Source organism: Panulirus ornatus, chromosome 2 (assembly GCF_036320965.1).
Source record: "Panulirus ornatus isolate Po-2019 chromosome 2, ASM3632096v1, whole genome shotgun sequence".
NCBI classification, from domain to species: domain Eukaryota; kingdom Metazoa; phylum Arthropoda; class Malacostraca; order Decapoda; family Palinuridae; genus Panulirus; species Panulirus ornatus.
Window position 1 is genome coordinate 23,046,788 of NC_092225.1, and position 17,457 is coordinate 23,064,244.

Here is a 17,457-nt window from a genome sequence, read left to right on the forward strand (position 1 = left end):
CATTGCCAGACCCTTGAAGTTTCACCACAAGTGATGACTCACCTTCAGCAAAGCTATAACACCACAGATTATATTTTCATCAAATTCTCACTTTAAAGGAGGTCTATATGTCCCTGCTAATTAGTGTGGCACAGCATTCTGCAAAACCCCTGGACAGGGGCTGCAAGGCTTATAGCCCTAGGGCCCTAATATGCATGGAGTCCTGGGAATGTATTAAAATCATAGTAATACATGCACGCACACACACACACCAGGGGCAAACCATAATAGCCTCACTTCCATACATCAAATGAGGACTTTGAGTAAGGTTCATGAAGCTAACTCGCAAAACTAAGAAGAGCAATTAGGAGAGGTAGAGATTGTGTGGCCATGGCTTTGCTTTGAGGAATTTGTGCGATAAATACAAAGAAAAAAAGTGGCATTTATGGATTTGGAGTAAACATATGACAGAGTTGTCTGAGGTGCTTTGTGGAAGGCATTATGATTATATGGTGTGTCAGGAAAGCTACAAGAGGCAGTAAGGAGCGTATGTGCTGAGAAGGACGAGGAAATAATACACACACGCAATCATTAGAGTGAAACAAGTGAACAAATCGTACTTAGAATTCTAAAGTGATATTTTTAAATGAATAACTTTGTAAGGTTAAAAATACACTTTAAAACATGAAAAGCAGAAACTTTGATGGTGGGAAAGAACATTAGTTAATAGGTTAATGTTTCAAAAAAGTTCTGTATTCAATAATAATAAATGAAGCTACATATGACTGATGGAAGACTGAGAGAAACTAAACAAGTGTAAATTGCACAAGCATGACAAGCTTTTATCCTTGGTCTGCAGATTTAATATGAACAAGAAGTAAACTTGAACTCATTACCTTGAGTGTGACTCTAAAGAAGTAACCAAGCTGTGTATTGGACTCCAATTTAATGCTCTTTCCAGCATCGAGACCAAGATCATTTGCAGCCCTCCTCAGCTGACTTTGAATGTCTGCTTCCAAATTATTCATCGTTTCTCGTAGCTCTAGAAAAAAGTATGTAAAGTTCATTAATTAGATATGGTTTTTAAATATGCTTGACCATCTGCATTAGAAATGAGCTCATAGAAGTATAAAACATCAAACTCCAACACTAATCATATAAGGTGTTTCAAGTTCATAAAACCTCTTAAGTCACTCACACATCCTCAAATTCATGTCCAGAGAGCTGATAAAAGGAATTCTATATTTTACTCTCTGCACATCATGATGATTCTTTAAAGCAAGACTTAAATTCTCCAATCACATGTTCCCAACAGAAAATGACTTTACTGTCTATCTATCTATCTATATCTCTGATGCCTGATCCCGCCTGGTACTCCCTCAAGAGGGTGCCCATGGCAACAGTCTCTCCACAACTAGTGAGCTCCACTACAGCTTCTTAGCCTTTACTCTCTTTACTGCACCCAATAAAAAATCATTTCCCCAGTATTTCCATCCAAAACCTTCTCATCGAAAGCAATGGACTCACTGTGGAAGCCTATCTTTTTTGCTGTCTATCTCTCCTCCCTGCACCCACAATCTTACCAAAGCAGACCTTCACCAACCTATCATCTGCCATATTCCCTAAGGTTAAACCAAACTTATGTGGAGTAAACCTAATGTACCCTGTATAACATGCTAACTGCAGTTAATTACCATGATGAAAGATTACTTGGATTATCATAACTTTTAACCACTGGTTATAAATTCATCCACAACAGTCTGTGGGATGTGGATGCTAGGCTTGGTTTCAGAATATTACAGCTAAAGACTGGATGTTTGCATGTGAGGCAATCAATCATTTGAACCTAACACTATCTTGCTAAAGCAGGAAAGTAAATTAAGTGTGAAAAAATAGTCATTGCAGGTTATGCCATCTTACCAGTTACAAGTAATTACACTGATAGTATTGCTTTCAAAAGAAAGTCACCAAATTTTCTACAAATCCTAAATGGGAAAAACATTATTAGTCAAACATTTTAATCCAAGATCACCAATAACTGATTAGTCATGGCTGGTTTAATTAACTAAGATCTCCTACACCAAGATTTCTCATGCAATCATTCTATCTGTTCACAACCTTCAACTTCATTCCAATTTACACGATATGGATCAAGTGTAAACAGATTATATTTCATGCGCCCATCTCCTCATGTACAATATATTAAACTGACAAACTCTTTTTTGACATCAACTGCATCTGTTATACTTAACATATCATTCTGGCAAAACCCTAACCTGAAAAACCTCTACACTCTAGATCTTTCCTTAAACATACCCACACATTACTTCAGAGGTCTACCTCTTCTTGCATCTTCAACTAAACTACAAGAGATTTTTACAGACCAATCATCTCCTGTATGACCATACTAACTTAAAAGGCACTCATCCATATGTCTTCAATTTCTTCACAAGAAATACCTTTCTCATCTTTTTACTATCTTCCATCTCCAAAATAAAGTATTCTACCTAAACAAAATCAAAATAACTAGTTGGGTTTTCTTACCTCCTAGGGTATCATCAAAATCTGGCTTGATGACATACTCCCCTTGATTTGCCTGTTCCATGTCAACAGTGGTTTCAATCATTTCTTGAAACTTTGACAGATCCGATATCAACTCCTTTATGAAACAGAAAAAACTCTCAGTAAATACAAACACTATCCTCAAATGTAAGTCAAATGAATATAAATAAGTGAACTGAAACTAACAGGAACACTGAGAATCGATAAAGAAAAATACTCCTAAGAAGTAGCAAGATATGACTAATTTCTAATCACCAATCCCTTAGAATTTATTTAGTTCCCATTTATATGGTGTGCATCAAGTGCATACAGAGATGTACCTTTTGAGGGAATCAATTTTGCTTGACTAGGGATTTTCAACCATACAAGTATGACTTGTTAAAAAAAATATACATAAGGCTGATCTAAATGATAATGAAAAAAAGTTTTGGGAATCAACGGCTTTAACTGAAATCAACTACATAAATGTTCACCCCAAATGTGCTGCTCTGACAGGAACATCAGCAAAGTGTAAACTATACTCAAAACAAATGCACACTTTTATTCAGAGGAACATGCAAAGGTCAAGTCAGATGCAGCAGTTTTCATGAAGACAAGGACAGATTACTTCAAAATACAATACCATAACCTTCAGTTAACCAACACTCTCAAAAATCTTCATGACCAATTCAATTTCACTAAATAAACATCATCTAAATGACTGGAAACAATAAAGTTTACCTGGAGAGGAGTTGTGAAGACAGCAGCAAGAGATGCTACATGAGGGCCATCATATTTTGCAATTGCTTCACACAAATTTGGCAGACGCTCAACACACTGATAAAATCTGTAAAGAAATTTCAAAAATTTATTATGTTAAACCATATTCATATTCTGATGATAATGGCTATTCAATTACCATGAATGCCATTTGATGTGCAGCAACAAAGTTTAAACCAGCAATTATTAATTACTTTTCAAGCCCAAATCCCACCATCACGGGAGTGGCCAGCAAAAGTCTCCATAAATGTTGAACTCCAGTGCCATTTCTTGGCCTTTCGTGCTTCACCCTTAACAGGCCATTGGCAGAAGGCAACCCTAGCACAGCATTTTCAGAGGTTTCTACCTAAAAGTCTTTCTCCCATATCCCTATGGATATCATTAACCCAAAACGAAAGGTGCACAAGGTAAAGTTAGCAATTACTATAATATTTAATGACATGCTTGCAATGCAAAGAATGGATGTTCTCAGCAGTGATTCGTACACAACACAATTAACTCATCGCAATCCAAACTTATCTATGTACCTGTAACAATCTTGAAGTGTCGCTGCCTTGCGTGCCAGTTTACGTGCCAAGCGATTCAAGTCTGGAATACGACGAAGGTGCTCTTCTCCAAGACTATGCCGCAGCTCCACTGATGATACAACAGCTTCTACTAAGTCTTGTCGTTCTTCTGCAAAAGATACCAAATAAAGAATGATTTTTGTACATCCTCAGCAACATCTGCTCATGCAAGCACTACTGTCAGAAACACATGTTGCTCTATCAATTTCTTTTCCACTTACATTACATTCACAATAAAACCCACTTAGTGTTTAGCCTAGTTTTATTGATTCCACTTTATCTTTCAATCACTGCTCAATTCTCATTTGTATACCATACTGTTTCCCATTAATCATACATTTTTACATGTAATCCCACTTAACATAATCCTCCACAATGCAAATGTAGTAGTACAGATATCAAGGAAACAATTCGGTAAGATGGTAACTAACTTGATTTAGTGTAACTGTTTAACATGTTCCTCACAATATTTTTAGTAATGAACTAAATATGAATGGAGGGCAAAGTGTGTATAAACAGAGCTCAAAAAGAATAGTTAAAAGCATGGTGTGTATCAACAAAAACAAGCATACAAGTATCCAAAAAGAAAAAGAATCAAAATTTAAAAGGGAAAACAATCAAAAATTAAGAAAACTTATTTTTTAATAAAATGAATATGAAGAAAGGTGTGAGTAAAAAGTAAAAGTACTTTAAAAAAAGGTAGTTAACTTGTTTAATTTCTTACTGAGAGAAACCAAAAGGCTTACTTTAAACATGATCAAAATACTTACGAATCTTGTTGATATCCACTAAGGGTTGTCTGAGCCACTGTAATAGTAAACGATGACCAGGAGGAGTTCGACACTTGTCTAGAAGACCAAGAAGGGTATGCGTTTTGGTTATATTACCAGATGTTTCCCCAGTTCCTCCAGTGGGCTCAACATGCAATGCTCGTATTGCTGCACTATCAAGTCGCATGTACTGGGTCAGGTCATACATGGACAATGAAAACTGTCCAAAGTTAGACTCATCACCCAGGAGCTAGAAGGGTACAGGTTTTTCATGTACATGATGATCTTGGGGGTTTTCATTTACACAATGATCTGTATTTTGAATAAAAATTCAAATGCTGACACAACATTATAACATTATCATGCTCTTACAAGACATGTCAGACCTACATAGACACTTTAACAACTTCTAATTCCAGTACTAACCTCCAAGTACTTTATTACTGCTGCCAAGGCTGAAATGGCATATGTACGATCCATTTCTGGTCGTGCAGAAACAGAGGCCGCTTCTCCACCCTTTTTACGTAACAAACGGCCTAGGTCTTGGCCGGCATCCTTATTGTTAAATTCAGTCCTCTTCCTTTCAGATACAAGCAGTGGACTTCGAGACAACACCTTTGAAAGTATTATCAGTTACATATATAAATTCATTATTCTAAACACATCCAATAATACATAAACATAAAAACATATTATTCAACTACAGCGCATCATCATTTCAATCATGAATAAACTGACTACTAACTCTTACACTAATTGATGAATATGATAAGCACAGGCAATGCATTTAGGCTAATGGGAATATCATGAAAATACGTCAAGCTGCCCTCACCTGCTTGAGCTTGGCACCATCAGGGCCAATATCACCAGAGGGGATAAGACATTCCCGAGGTCCCAATTGTACTATCAATGCTTCCAGGTTACTAAATGTGTCATTGTCACTGAACTCTGACACAGACATCAGGCGACCATTCACATCCACATACCCAACTCCAACCATCTGACAAAAACAATAATATTCATGTTAATATGGTGCATAATCAACTCTAGCTGTCATCTTGGTCTTCACACTTGCAGGAACATGTAGATGTCCTTAATCTGCTAATACTCATAACCATATTCAAATTTCAAGAACACAACATCAACCTAATTCTTTATACTTCAGAGAGATGCCACAACCAAACAACAAAAATAAACACCAAGTTAAACATGAACAAAAATGTAATGTACTCTTTCTCTAACAACAGAATATCAGATTGGTGGAATAGGCTAAGTTATGATGAGGTGAATGTGGTTAAGACTAGAAAAGTCCATCTATACAGTACAAATGTAAAGGTAAAAAGAGGTGGAACCCTACAATTATAGCATTTACTCCTAGCATGCACAAATGGGTATGCATATTCACAAAATCTTTTTCTCTTTCTTTCTTACACACACACAATGAAACAAGCTATGAAGACAGGACAAAAGCTCTCAAACTGCCAAAACTGGAGGAAAGAATAATAGAAAGTATGATTTCGGCACATGACACAACAGCTAGAGAATGAATGCCAGTGGATGTGGCCTCTATTCTCCTGTTCCTGGCATAACCTCACTAACACAGGAATCAGCAATGAAGCAAGAAAAAAAATGATACCTACATATAAATTTGTATGGGTTTTCAGAAAAGAAGAGTGAATGTTGGGGTGAAGAGGGTGGTGAGAGTAAGTGAGCTTGGGAAGGAGACTTGTGTGAGGAAGTACCAGGAGAGACTGAGTAGAGAGTGGAAAAAGGTGAGAACAATGGAAGTAAGGGGAGTGGGGGAGGAATGGGATGTATTTAGGGAATCAGTGATGGATTGTGCAAAAGATGCTTGCGGCATGAGAAGCGTGGGAGGTGGGTTGATTAGAAAGGGTAGTGAGTGGTGGGATGAAGAAGTAAGATTATTAGTGAAAGAGAAGAGAGAGGCATTTGGACGATTTTTGCAGGGAAAAAATGCAATTGAGTGGATGTATAAAAGAAAGAGACAGGAGGTCAAGAGAAAGATGCAAGAGGTGAAAAAGAGGGCAAATGAAAGTTGGGGTGAGAGAGTATCATTAAATTTTAGGGAGAATAAAAAGATGTTCTGGAAGGAGGTAAATAAAGTGCGTTAGACAAGGGAGCAAATGGGAACTTCAGTGAAGGGCGCTAATGGGGAGGTGATAACAAGTAGTGGTGATGTGAGAAGGAGATGGAGTGAGTATTTTGAAGGTTTGTTGAATGTGTTTGAGGATAGAGTGGCAGATATAGGGTGTTTTGGTCGAGGTGGTGTGCAAAGTGAGAGGGTTAGGGAAAATGATTTGGTAAACAGAGAAGAGGTAGTAAAAGCTTTGCGGAAGATGAAAGATGGCAAGGCAGCAGGTTTGGATGGTATTGCAGTGGAATTTATTAAAAAAGGGGGTGACTGTATTGTTGGCTGGTTGGTAAGGTTACTTAATGTATGTATGACTCATGGTGAGGTGCCTGAGGATTGGCGGAATGCGTGCATAGTGCCATTGTACAAAGGCAAAGGGGATAAGAGAGTGCTCAAATTACACAGGTATAAGTTTGTTGAGTATTCCTGGTAAATTATATGGGAGGGTATTGATTGAGAGGGTGAAGGCATGTACAGAGCATCAGATTGGGGAAGAGCAGTGTGGCTTCAGAAGTGGTAGAGGATGTGTGGATCAGGTGTTTGCTTTAAAGAATGTATGTGAGAAATACTTAGAAAAGCAAATGGATTTGTATGTAGCATTTATGGATCTGGAGAAGGCATATGATAGAGTTGATAGAGATGCTCTGTGGAAGGTATTAAGAATATATGGTGTGGGAGGCAAGTTGTTAGAAGCAGTGAAAAGTTTTTATCGAGGATGTAAGGCATGTGTACGTGTAGGAAGAGAGGAAAGTGATTGGTTCTCAGTGAATGTAGGTTTGCGGCAGGGGTGTGTGATGTCTCCATGGTTCTTTAATTTGTTTATGGATGGGGTTGTTAGGGAGGTGAATGCAAGAGTTTTGGAAAGAGGGGCAAGTATGAAGTCTGTTGTGGATGAGAGAACTTGGGAAGTGAGTCAGTTGTTGTTCGCTGATGACACAGCGCTGGTGGCTGATTCATGTGAGAAACTGCAGAAGCTGGTGACTGAGTTTGGTAAAGTGTGTGAAAGAAGAAAGTTAAGAGTTAATGTGAACAAGAGCAAGGTTATTAGGTACAGTAGGGTTGAGGGTCAAGTCAATTGGGAGGTAAGTTTGAATGGAGAAAAACTGGAGGAAGTAAAATGTTTTAGATATCTGGGAGTGGATCTGGCAGTGGATGGAACCATGGAAGTGGAAGTGAATCATAGGGTGGGGGAGGGGGCGAAAATCCTGGGAGCCTTGAAGAATGTGTGGAAGTCGAGATCATTATATCAGAAAGCAAAAATGGGTATGTTTGAAGGAATAGTGGTTCCAAAAATGTTGTATGGTTGCGAGGCGTGGTCTATGGATAGAGTTGTGTGCAGGAGGGTGGATGTGCTGGAAATGAGATGTTTGAGGACAATGTGTGGTGTGAGGTGGTTTGATCAAGTAAGTAATGTAAGGGTAAGATAGATGTGTGGAAATAAAAAGAGCGTGGTTGAGAGAGCATAAGAGGGTGTTTTGAAATGGTTTGAGCACATGGAGAGAATGAGTGAGGAAAGATTGACCAAGAGGATATATGTGTCGGAGGTGGAGGGAACGAGGAGAAGTGGGAGACCAAATTGGAGGTGGAAAGATGGAGTGAAAAAGATTTTGTGTGATCGGGGCCTGAACATGCAGGAGGGTGAAAGGCGGGCAAGGAATAGAGTGAATTGGATCGATGTGGTATACTGGGGTTGACGTGCTGTCAGTGGATCAAATCAGGGCATGTGAAGCGTCTGGGGTAAACCATGGAAAGTTGTGTGGGGCCTGGATGTGGAAAGGGAGCTGTGGTTTCGGGCATTATTGCATGACAGCTAGAGACTGAGTGTGAACGAGAGGGGCCTTTGTTGTCTTTTCCTAGTGCTACCTCGCACACATGAGGGGGGAGGGGGATGGTATTCCATGTGTAGCGAGGTGGCGATGGGAATGAATAAAGGCAGACAGTGTGAATTGTGTGCATGGGTATATATGTATGTGTCTGTGTGTGTATATATATGTGTACATTGAGATGTATAGGTATGTATATTTGCGTGTGTGGACGTGTATGTACATACATTGTGTATGGGGGTGGGTTGGGCCATTTCTTTCGTCTGTTTCCTTGCACTACCTCGCAAACGCAGGAGACAGCGACAAAGCAAATAAATACATAAATTCTAAAATGCCATGACAACTTAACATAAGAGTACTCTGACACTAGAAAAATACAGAACAAGTTAGCATGGATGAAAATCAGGCAACATAAGTGTACAGAAGTATGTGGATAGCACTTCTGCATAAGAGTTGTATGCCTGAAACATAAGCTAATCCTAGAAGAAGTAAATGTAATATTAGTAGAATATTCAGAAATCTATATGAAAAGAAAAGAGAGATAAGGGGCAGGACTTTGCGTCTGTAGACCACCCTCCTTCATAAACAGATAATAATAATAATACATAATAGAAAATACAAAGATTAGTAATATCTTTTTTAACAGAAAAACATGTTTTCCTCCCTAAAAGAAAACATAATAAATATTCAAAATACATATAAAAAAGCACTTAATCAAACTTCTTACCCTTTGCCCATTTTCTGTGCCCAACTTGACTGCCATAACACCTGTTGTAACCGTAAGCTCGTTGTTAGCACCAAAAAGAACCTCTTCAAACTGAGACAAGTTGCCTGGAGATGCCTGAAGAGCAGAATTTGTTCTAATGAGTACTAGTTAAACATCATGCTAGATACTGGTTCATTTCACGTTCACTCCTAAAATAAATTTCCCTCTTAGTTCAATATCCTGATAATAAACATAGTTCTTCAATAATCCTTTGTTGAATGAAACTCTCATCTAACCACATTGGAAACATTACAACTGTCAACATGTTTACTTTTTACTTCTGGGCGCAACATTATTCTACAGTACAATCAATCACATTCACATTAATGTTTCTTCCATGCAAAAAAGGTAGTCTCTGACAGCCTAGTAACTTATTTAAGTGATCAAAAGCATTAAAACTTACCTTGTGCTCAGCCTCCCAGTCATTTTTCCCAGAAGATTTTGTTTTATACACTTCCACTCTATAGTGTTTCACCAGCAAGAGATCCCGCACAAGTGACTCAAAGTTCAGACGGCTCAGTACCACTGATTCCAGTTTGTTATTCCCTGAGTAAGTTGCTAAATTATTCATAGGTTCATAAATAACACCTTTAAACAGAATGGCATGCACTAAGACTTTAATCACTCACATGCTTAAAATCAGAAATAATACCCATGAGTGAAATTTATGAACAATTAAAGAACTCCAAAGGCAACAGAAGGTTGTTACTAACATGCCCTAAACATTAATAATGTAGTGAAAATGCTTTCAATATGCTTTTCAGTAAAAATACCACAATTTCATAATAAAATGTGTACATACTAAACAAAACATGACATCTTTTTTCTACATAATGATTATGTAAAGCATAAAATCGTAACTATGAGCAATGTACAAATGCATTTGTGATAACTATATAAGTAGACAATGAAGTGAATTTTAAACACGTGCTGCTCCGTTTCTTAATCTGTATATGTGTACCAAGTCTTTACTCTTAAATGTGTGTGCATACAAACACACACCAGCCTAAGCCAGTTGGGATTGTCTGAAACATGGTCAGTAATGCTAATTTCTACACCAAAAAGGCTCGTATCCTATATATTTGAAATTTTTTGATTCTAAAAATAAAATCTGGACTATCCATATTCAGCAAACATATATATTTATTTATTTTGCTTTGTCGCTGTCTCCCGCGTTAGCGAGGTAGCACAAGGAAACAGACGAAAGAATGGCCTAACCCACCCACATACACATGTATATACATACACGTCCACACACGCAAATATACATACCTATACATCTCAATGTACACATATATATACACACACAGACATATACATATATACACATGTACATAATTCATACTGTCTGCCTTTATTTATTCCCATCGCCACCTTGCCACACATGGAATAACAACCCCCTCCCCACTCATGTGTGCGAGGTAGCGCTAGGAAAAGACAACATAGACCCCATTCGTTCACACTCAGTCTCTAGCTGTCATGTAATATAATGCACCGACACCACAGCTCCCTTTCCACATCCAGGCCCCACACAACTTTCCATGGTTTACCCCAGATGCTTCACATGCCCTGGTTCAATCCATTGACAGAACGTCGACCCCGGTATACCACATCGTTCCAATTCACTCTATTCCTTGCCCGCCTTTCACCCACCCGCATGTTCAGGCCCCGATCACACAAAATCTTTTTCATTCCATCTTTCCACCTCCAATTTGGTCTCTCACTTCTCCTCATTCCCTCCACCTCCGACACATATATCCTCTTGGTCAATCTTTCCTCACTCATTCTCTCCATGTGACCAAACCATTTCAAAACACCCTTTCCTGCTCTCTCAACCACGCTCTTTTTATTTCCACACATCTCTCTTACCCTTACATTACTTACTCGATCAAACCACCTCACACCGCATATTGTCCTCAAACATCTCATTACCAGCACATCCACCCTCCTCCGCACAACTCTATCCATAGCCCACGCCTCGCAACCATACAACATTGTTGGAACCACTATTTCTTCAAACATACCCATTTTTGCTTTGCGAGATAATGTTCTCGACTTCCAAACATTCTTCAAGGCTCCCAGAATTTTTGCCCCCTCCCCCACCCTATGATTCACTTCCACTTCCATGGTTCCATCCGCTGTCAGATCCACTCCCAAATATCTAAAACACTTTGCTTAATCCAGTTTTTCTCCATTCAAACTTACCTCCCAATTGACTTGACCCTCAACCCTACTGTACCTAATAACCTTGCTCTTATTCACATTTACTCTTAACTTTCTTCTTTCACACACTTTACCAAACTCAGTCACCAGCTTCTGCAGTTTCTCACATGAATCAGCCACCAGCGCTGTATCATCAGCAAACAACAACTGACTCACTTCCCAAGCTCTCTCATCCACAAAAGACTGCATTCTTGCCCCCCTTTCCAAAACTCTTGCATTCACCTCCCTAACAACCCCATCCATAAACAAATTAAACAACCATGGAGACATCACACACCCCTGCCGCAAACCTACATTCACTGAGAACCAATCACTTTCCTCTCTTCCTACACGTACACATGCCTTACATCCTCGATAAAAACTTTTCACTGCTTCTAACAACTTGCCTCCCACACCATATATTCTTAATACCTTCCACAGAGCATCTCTATCAACTCTATCATATGCCTTCTCCAGATCCATAAATGCTACATACAAATCCATTTGCTTTTCTAAGTATTTCTCACATACATTCTTTAAAGCAAACACCTGATCCACACATCCTCTACCACTTCTGAAACCACACTGTTCTTCCCCAATCTGATGCTCTGTACATGCCTTCACCCTCTCAATCAATACCCTCCCATATAATTTACCAGGAATACTCAACAAACTTATACCTCTGTAATTTGAGCACTCACTCTTATCCCCTTTGCCTCTGTACAATGGCACTATGCAAGCATTCCGCCAGTCCTCAGGCACCTCATCATGAATCATACATACATTAAATAACCTTACCAACCAGTCAACAATACAGTCACCCCCTTTTTTAGTAAATTCCACTGCAATGCCATCCAAACCCGCTGCCTTGCCGGCTTTCATCTTCCGCAAAGCTTTTACTACCTCTTCTCTGTTTACCTAATCATTTTCCCTAACCCTCTCACTTTGCACACCACCTCGACCAAAACACCCTATATCTGCCACTCTATCATCAAACACATTCAACAAACCTTCAAGATACTCACTCCATCTCCTCCTCACATCACCACTACTTGTTATCACCTCCCCATTAGCGCCCTTTACTGAAGTTCCCATTTGCTCCCTTGTTTTACGCACTTTATTTACCTCCTTCCAAAACATCTTTTTATTCTCCCTAAAATTTAATGATACTCTCTCACCCCAACTCTCATTTGCCCTCTTTTTCACCTCTTGCATCTTTCTCTTGACCTCCTGTCTCTTTCTTTTATACATCTCCGACTCATTTGCATTTTTTCCCTGCAAAAATTGTCCAAATGCCTCTCTCTTCTCTTTCACTAATAATCTTACTTCTTCATCCCACCACTCACAACCCTTTCTAATCAACCCACCTCCCATGCTTCTCATGCCACAAGCATCTTTTGCGCAAGCCATCACTGCTTCCCTAAATACATCCCATTCCTCCCCCACTCCCCTTACATCCTTTGCTCTCACCTTATTCCATTCTGAACTCAGTCTCTCCTGGTACTTCCTCACACAAGTCTCCTTCCCAAGCTCACTTACTCTCACCACCCTCTTCACCCCAACATTCTCTCTTCTTTTCTGAAAACCCATACAAATCTTCACCTTCGCCTCCACAAGATAATGATCAGACAGCACCTCTCAGCACATTAATATCCAAAAGTCTCTCTTTCGCGCGCCTATCAATTAACACGTAATCCAATAACACTCTCTGGCCATCTCTCCTACTTACATACGTATACTTATGTATATCTCACTTTTTAAACCAGGTATTCCCAATCACCAGTCCTTTTTCAGCACATAAATCTACAAGCTCTTCACCATTTCCATTTACAACACTGCACACCCCATGTATACCAATTATTCCCTCAACTCCCACAGTACTCACCTTTGCATTCAAATCACCCATCATTATAACCCGGTCTTGTGCATCAAAACCACTAACACACTCATTCAGCCTGCTCCCAAATCACTTGCCACTCATGATCTTTCTTCTCATGCCCAGGTGCATATGCACCAATAATCACCCATCTCTCTCCATCAACTTTCAGTTTTACCCATATCAATCTAGAATTTACTTTCTTACACTCTATCACATACTCCCACAACTCCTGTTTCAGGAGTAGTGCTACTCCTTCCCTTGCTCTTGTCCTCTCACTAACCCCTGACTTTACTCCCAAGACATTCCCAAACCACTCTTCCCCTTACCCTTGAGCTTCGTTTCACTCAGAGCCAAAACATCCAGGTTCCTTTCCTCAAACATACTACCTATCTCTCCTTTTTTCTCATCTTGGTTACATCCACACACATTTAAACACCCCAATCTGAGCCTTCGAGGAGGAGCAAACATATTAAGAGTAAAAGCAAACATATTAAGATTAAAAGCAATCAACAGAATAAATCAAGCTATAATAAAAACTATTCTAGAGAGACATTTTATGCTACTTTAACTGGTTCACATACGAACACCATCAATTAATGGGAATGGAACAGGAGTGATGTATTCAGAGGTTAAGAGATGTATTTTCAGTGGACATCACAAGTCAAAACACTAGACCATCAAAAGCAATAGAATAATGGTATTATCACAAAATTCAAAAAGCTTACCCCATACCACATAGTGGAAAATATCTTTTTTAATGTACATCCCTGCCTCTCCTGCCTCAGCAAGGTAACAGAACGAATAAATGAAATATGGTTTCATTAGCACACATTTACTTTCCAGTAGTAATGAAACCAGACAGTCTAACCCCACACAGTTTCATGATTTTTCTTGAATGCTTCAATAGTCCTCATTATGCTTGATGAAAGCACAATGCCTCCTACATACCACATCACTCCAATTCATTCTATTCACAGAATGTACTACATCTATATCTCTGATGCCTGTTCCCAAATGGAACTCCCTCAAGGGAATGGCCATAGCAATATAGTCTCAATAACTAGTGAACTCCAGTGCTGCTTCTTAGCATTTAGTGCCTCACCCTTAACAGGCCACAAGCACAACTCGAGGGCAGTGTCTGCAGAGGCTCCTACCTAATGCAACTACTGAATACTTCTACCTAATAATCCTACCTACTACTTCAACCTGTAACAGATTGTTAAGCATTGATATTCTCAAAACCCTGTTTACTCCATCCTTCCATCTCTTTAAGTCAAAAGTTATGTTTCTTAACATGTTTTTGACTACAAATGATTGTTATATACAAAATACATAAAAAAAATTACAAAGAGAACACTGAATGTTCCTTTCAATATTTTTAGAAGTGTTTACCTGTTTCATCACTTTCCTCCATCTTCAGTGCACTGAGGCTAATAACGTTAATTACAGAAACAGCATAGAAGAATACCAAATAAATACCTAAAAGGAAACTTCCCAGATGACAATGTGAGCACCCAATATTTAGCAAGACAGAGGACAATGCATATTCTATATTAAGGAGATGATGTGCTCAAAACATGTCACTGTTTCATTAGTGTTAAGTACTGTGACATAAACCTAAGCTATATCCATGATTATATGTAAGAACTCACCAAAAATGCTCTCTCTCTCTCTCTCTCTCTCTCTCTCTCTCTCTCTCTCTCTCCAAAAAAAGCTTTTGTATCATTCTTAAATGAAATTAGACATGTAGGTAAGTACAAGTACGATGGTTATCTGCATCTATAATACAATCAACATAATATCTAAGCTAATATGACAATGTACATACCTGATCCTAAATATTTCACAACAGAATTAGTGCGGAAAAGTTCTCTTGCTGCGAGCAAGGCATCCTGGCCATGCACAGTATAGTAGTCTCCACGGTCAAATACTCTTACGGTGGTGTTTGGTTTCTGGTCAAGAGAATAATAACTATTCATTAAATAAGAAAATAAATGGTGCAACATAAACACACACGTTTACTAATCTTTTTTAAATCTTATCAAAGTGTATCAATATAAAAAGATCTTGCATACAGTTATGCTAGCGTTCTAAATATGATCTAATTTTCTTTCACCTTCATTTTAACTAATATTTCCCCTGTGTTCTAATGTCCCGCTCACTTCTTTTGGTATTGCCATACCTTACTGAATGACGATTCATAACATCTTCCCTCACCTAAATGAAACGTATCAAGTGCCACGTGTGAAACCGTGCAATCAAAATTTCAACTCCAATAATACTCAAACTGTTTACTTGTACAATCGAACAAGCAAAATAAACTCCTTAATCGTGCCTAAAAAAAAAAAAAATTAATGCTTTAATGAAAAAAAAAATCAACCACGCTTGCTAATCACTACTGTATTTTAACAATTTAGCATCTATTTTGGAATCCTTTCTCCAAATAACGCTCTCTGATATTCTCGTGAGAGGTTACTTATCAACGTTTACACACATAGCGTTCATTTAACTATGTACAATAACATTAATCAGATTAAACTTGCTTCTTCAGGACGACCTAGAATAAGCCGCTTTAAAATTGCTGAAACCCTGGGAAGTCTTACCTCGGGTAGCCCGCGATAGAAGGACAGGAACCCTTGTTCACTCGCACCATCTGAAAATGAAACAAATCATCTTTCCTTTCTGTTCACTGTAGAGGTGTATCATTGTCTCACTGTACAGTAAAAACGACAAAACTTACCGAGCGTGAGCTGTTCCTTGGGCTGAAGCTGAGCCATGTTTACAAACTGTGAAACGCGGGAAGAAGGTCAGACGATCGAGATGCGCAGTGGATCACCCTATATTCTTGATATATCTTTTTCATGAACTGAAATCATTGTCAATTTCCAACCATTTGTTTCTGTCTGCATAAAACAAATGCATATGATGAACAGATAGGCGCAAAAAATGTATGCATACATAGACATGAACAAATGATTAATACCTAGGTGAAAATAAGCTTGTGTGTGTGTAAGAATGACAATTGACATCCTAACCTAATTATTTGGAGAATAATTAGGGAGACAAAGTGTCTGCTAGGATATACCATAATAACTTTCAAGTATATGGATAAGGAAATACTTAGCAAGCTATTTATACCCTACATAAGAGTTAACATTGATTATGCTTCTCAGGTTTGGTCGCCGTATCTAAAGGACATAAGCTCACAGAGAAGGTCTAGAGGAAGGTAACAAAGAGGGGACTACAATCAAGAAAACTAGAGACTTTACGTCTAACAACATTGAAAGAGAGATAAGTGAGTGATAACCCAATCACAAGCTACAAGTCTATAAAAGAGATCGGTTATGTAGACTGAACAGGTCTTCGAGAGATGTAGGGAAAGAGCTACCAAATGACATATATCTTAAAGTTTAACAACTTATTGATAAGTGTAAAAAAAAAAAAACGTTTTCATGATATAAGAGTGGTGGATGCATGAAACAGAATGAGAACATAGTTGATGCAAACAGCCTACATAAATCTAAGAGTATCATATTACAAAATTTTCAAGAGATGGGCTCCCACCATAGTAAAACTCCCTACCCGTACAGTAAATGGGTTAATTATATTATGACAGACATAAGCTTCGACTGATGTATCCCTTTTATGTTTGAAAGCATTCCTTACTTTTGTTGGGACCTCATTTGGGCCAAAATCATGTGCATCTTACTGGAAGACATTAATACGAGCTTAACGATCGTACCTTTGTGCCAGGGGTCGTACTATCGTGCTCATGGATTGTATTGTCGTACTGAAGGTCGCGTCACAGTGCTCAAGGGTCGTACCTCCGTGTTCAAGGTTAATAATATCGTGTTCAATGATCGAACCGTGATGCTCAAGGGTTGTACTCAAGGGTCGTCATTTCGTGTTCAAGGGCAGTACTATCGTGCCCAAGAGTCGTACTGTCGAGCTCAATTAGTCATACTTCAAAATGTTTTAGGTTACCCAATCATAAAGAAA

The 17,457-nt window shown here is 38.6% G+C and overlaps 1 protein-coding gene across 4 annotated transcripts in view; it reads right to left on the bottom strand.

Moving 5' to 3' along the window:
- The window catches only part of spel1 (DNA mismatch repair protein spel1), a 78,693-nt gene that overhangs the window by 22,367 nt on the left and 38,869 nt on the right, over positions 1 to 17,457 (bottom strand). For 3 of the 4 annotated variants that reach the window (XM_071671484.1, XM_071671494.1, XM_071671462.1), the window contains exons 3-14: positions 16,199 to 16,361; positions 16,062 to 16,111; positions 15,287 to 15,410; positions 9,781 to 9,923; positions 9,339 to 9,452; positions 5,469 to 5,636; positions 5,063 to 5,251; positions 4,637 to 4,886; positions 3,828 to 3,975; positions 3,262 to 3,367; positions 2,524 to 2,638; positions 876 to 1,021 (exon numbers count right to left, since the gene is read on the bottom strand). In XM_071671484.1, the coding sequence (XP_071527585.1) occupies positions 876 to 1,021; positions 2,524 to 2,638; positions 3,262 to 3,367; positions 3,828 to 3,975; positions 4,637 to 4,886; positions 5,063 to 5,251; positions 5,469 to 5,636; positions 9,339 to 9,452; positions 9,781 to 9,923; positions 15,287 to 15,410; positions 16,062 to 16,111; positions 16,199 to 16,235 (1,590 nt within the window). In that variant the 5' untranslated portion in view covers positions 16,236 to 16,361. The remainder of the gene's footprint in view (positions 1 to 875; positions 1,022 to 2,523; positions 2,639 to 3,261; positions 3,368 to 3,827; positions 3,976 to 4,636; positions 4,887 to 5,062; positions 5,252 to 5,468; positions 5,637 to 9,338; positions 9,453 to 9,780; positions 9,924 to 15,286; positions 15,411 to 16,061; positions 16,112 to 16,198; positions 16,362 to 17,457) is intronic. The other variant, XM_071671473.1, reaches the window with a different exon arrangement.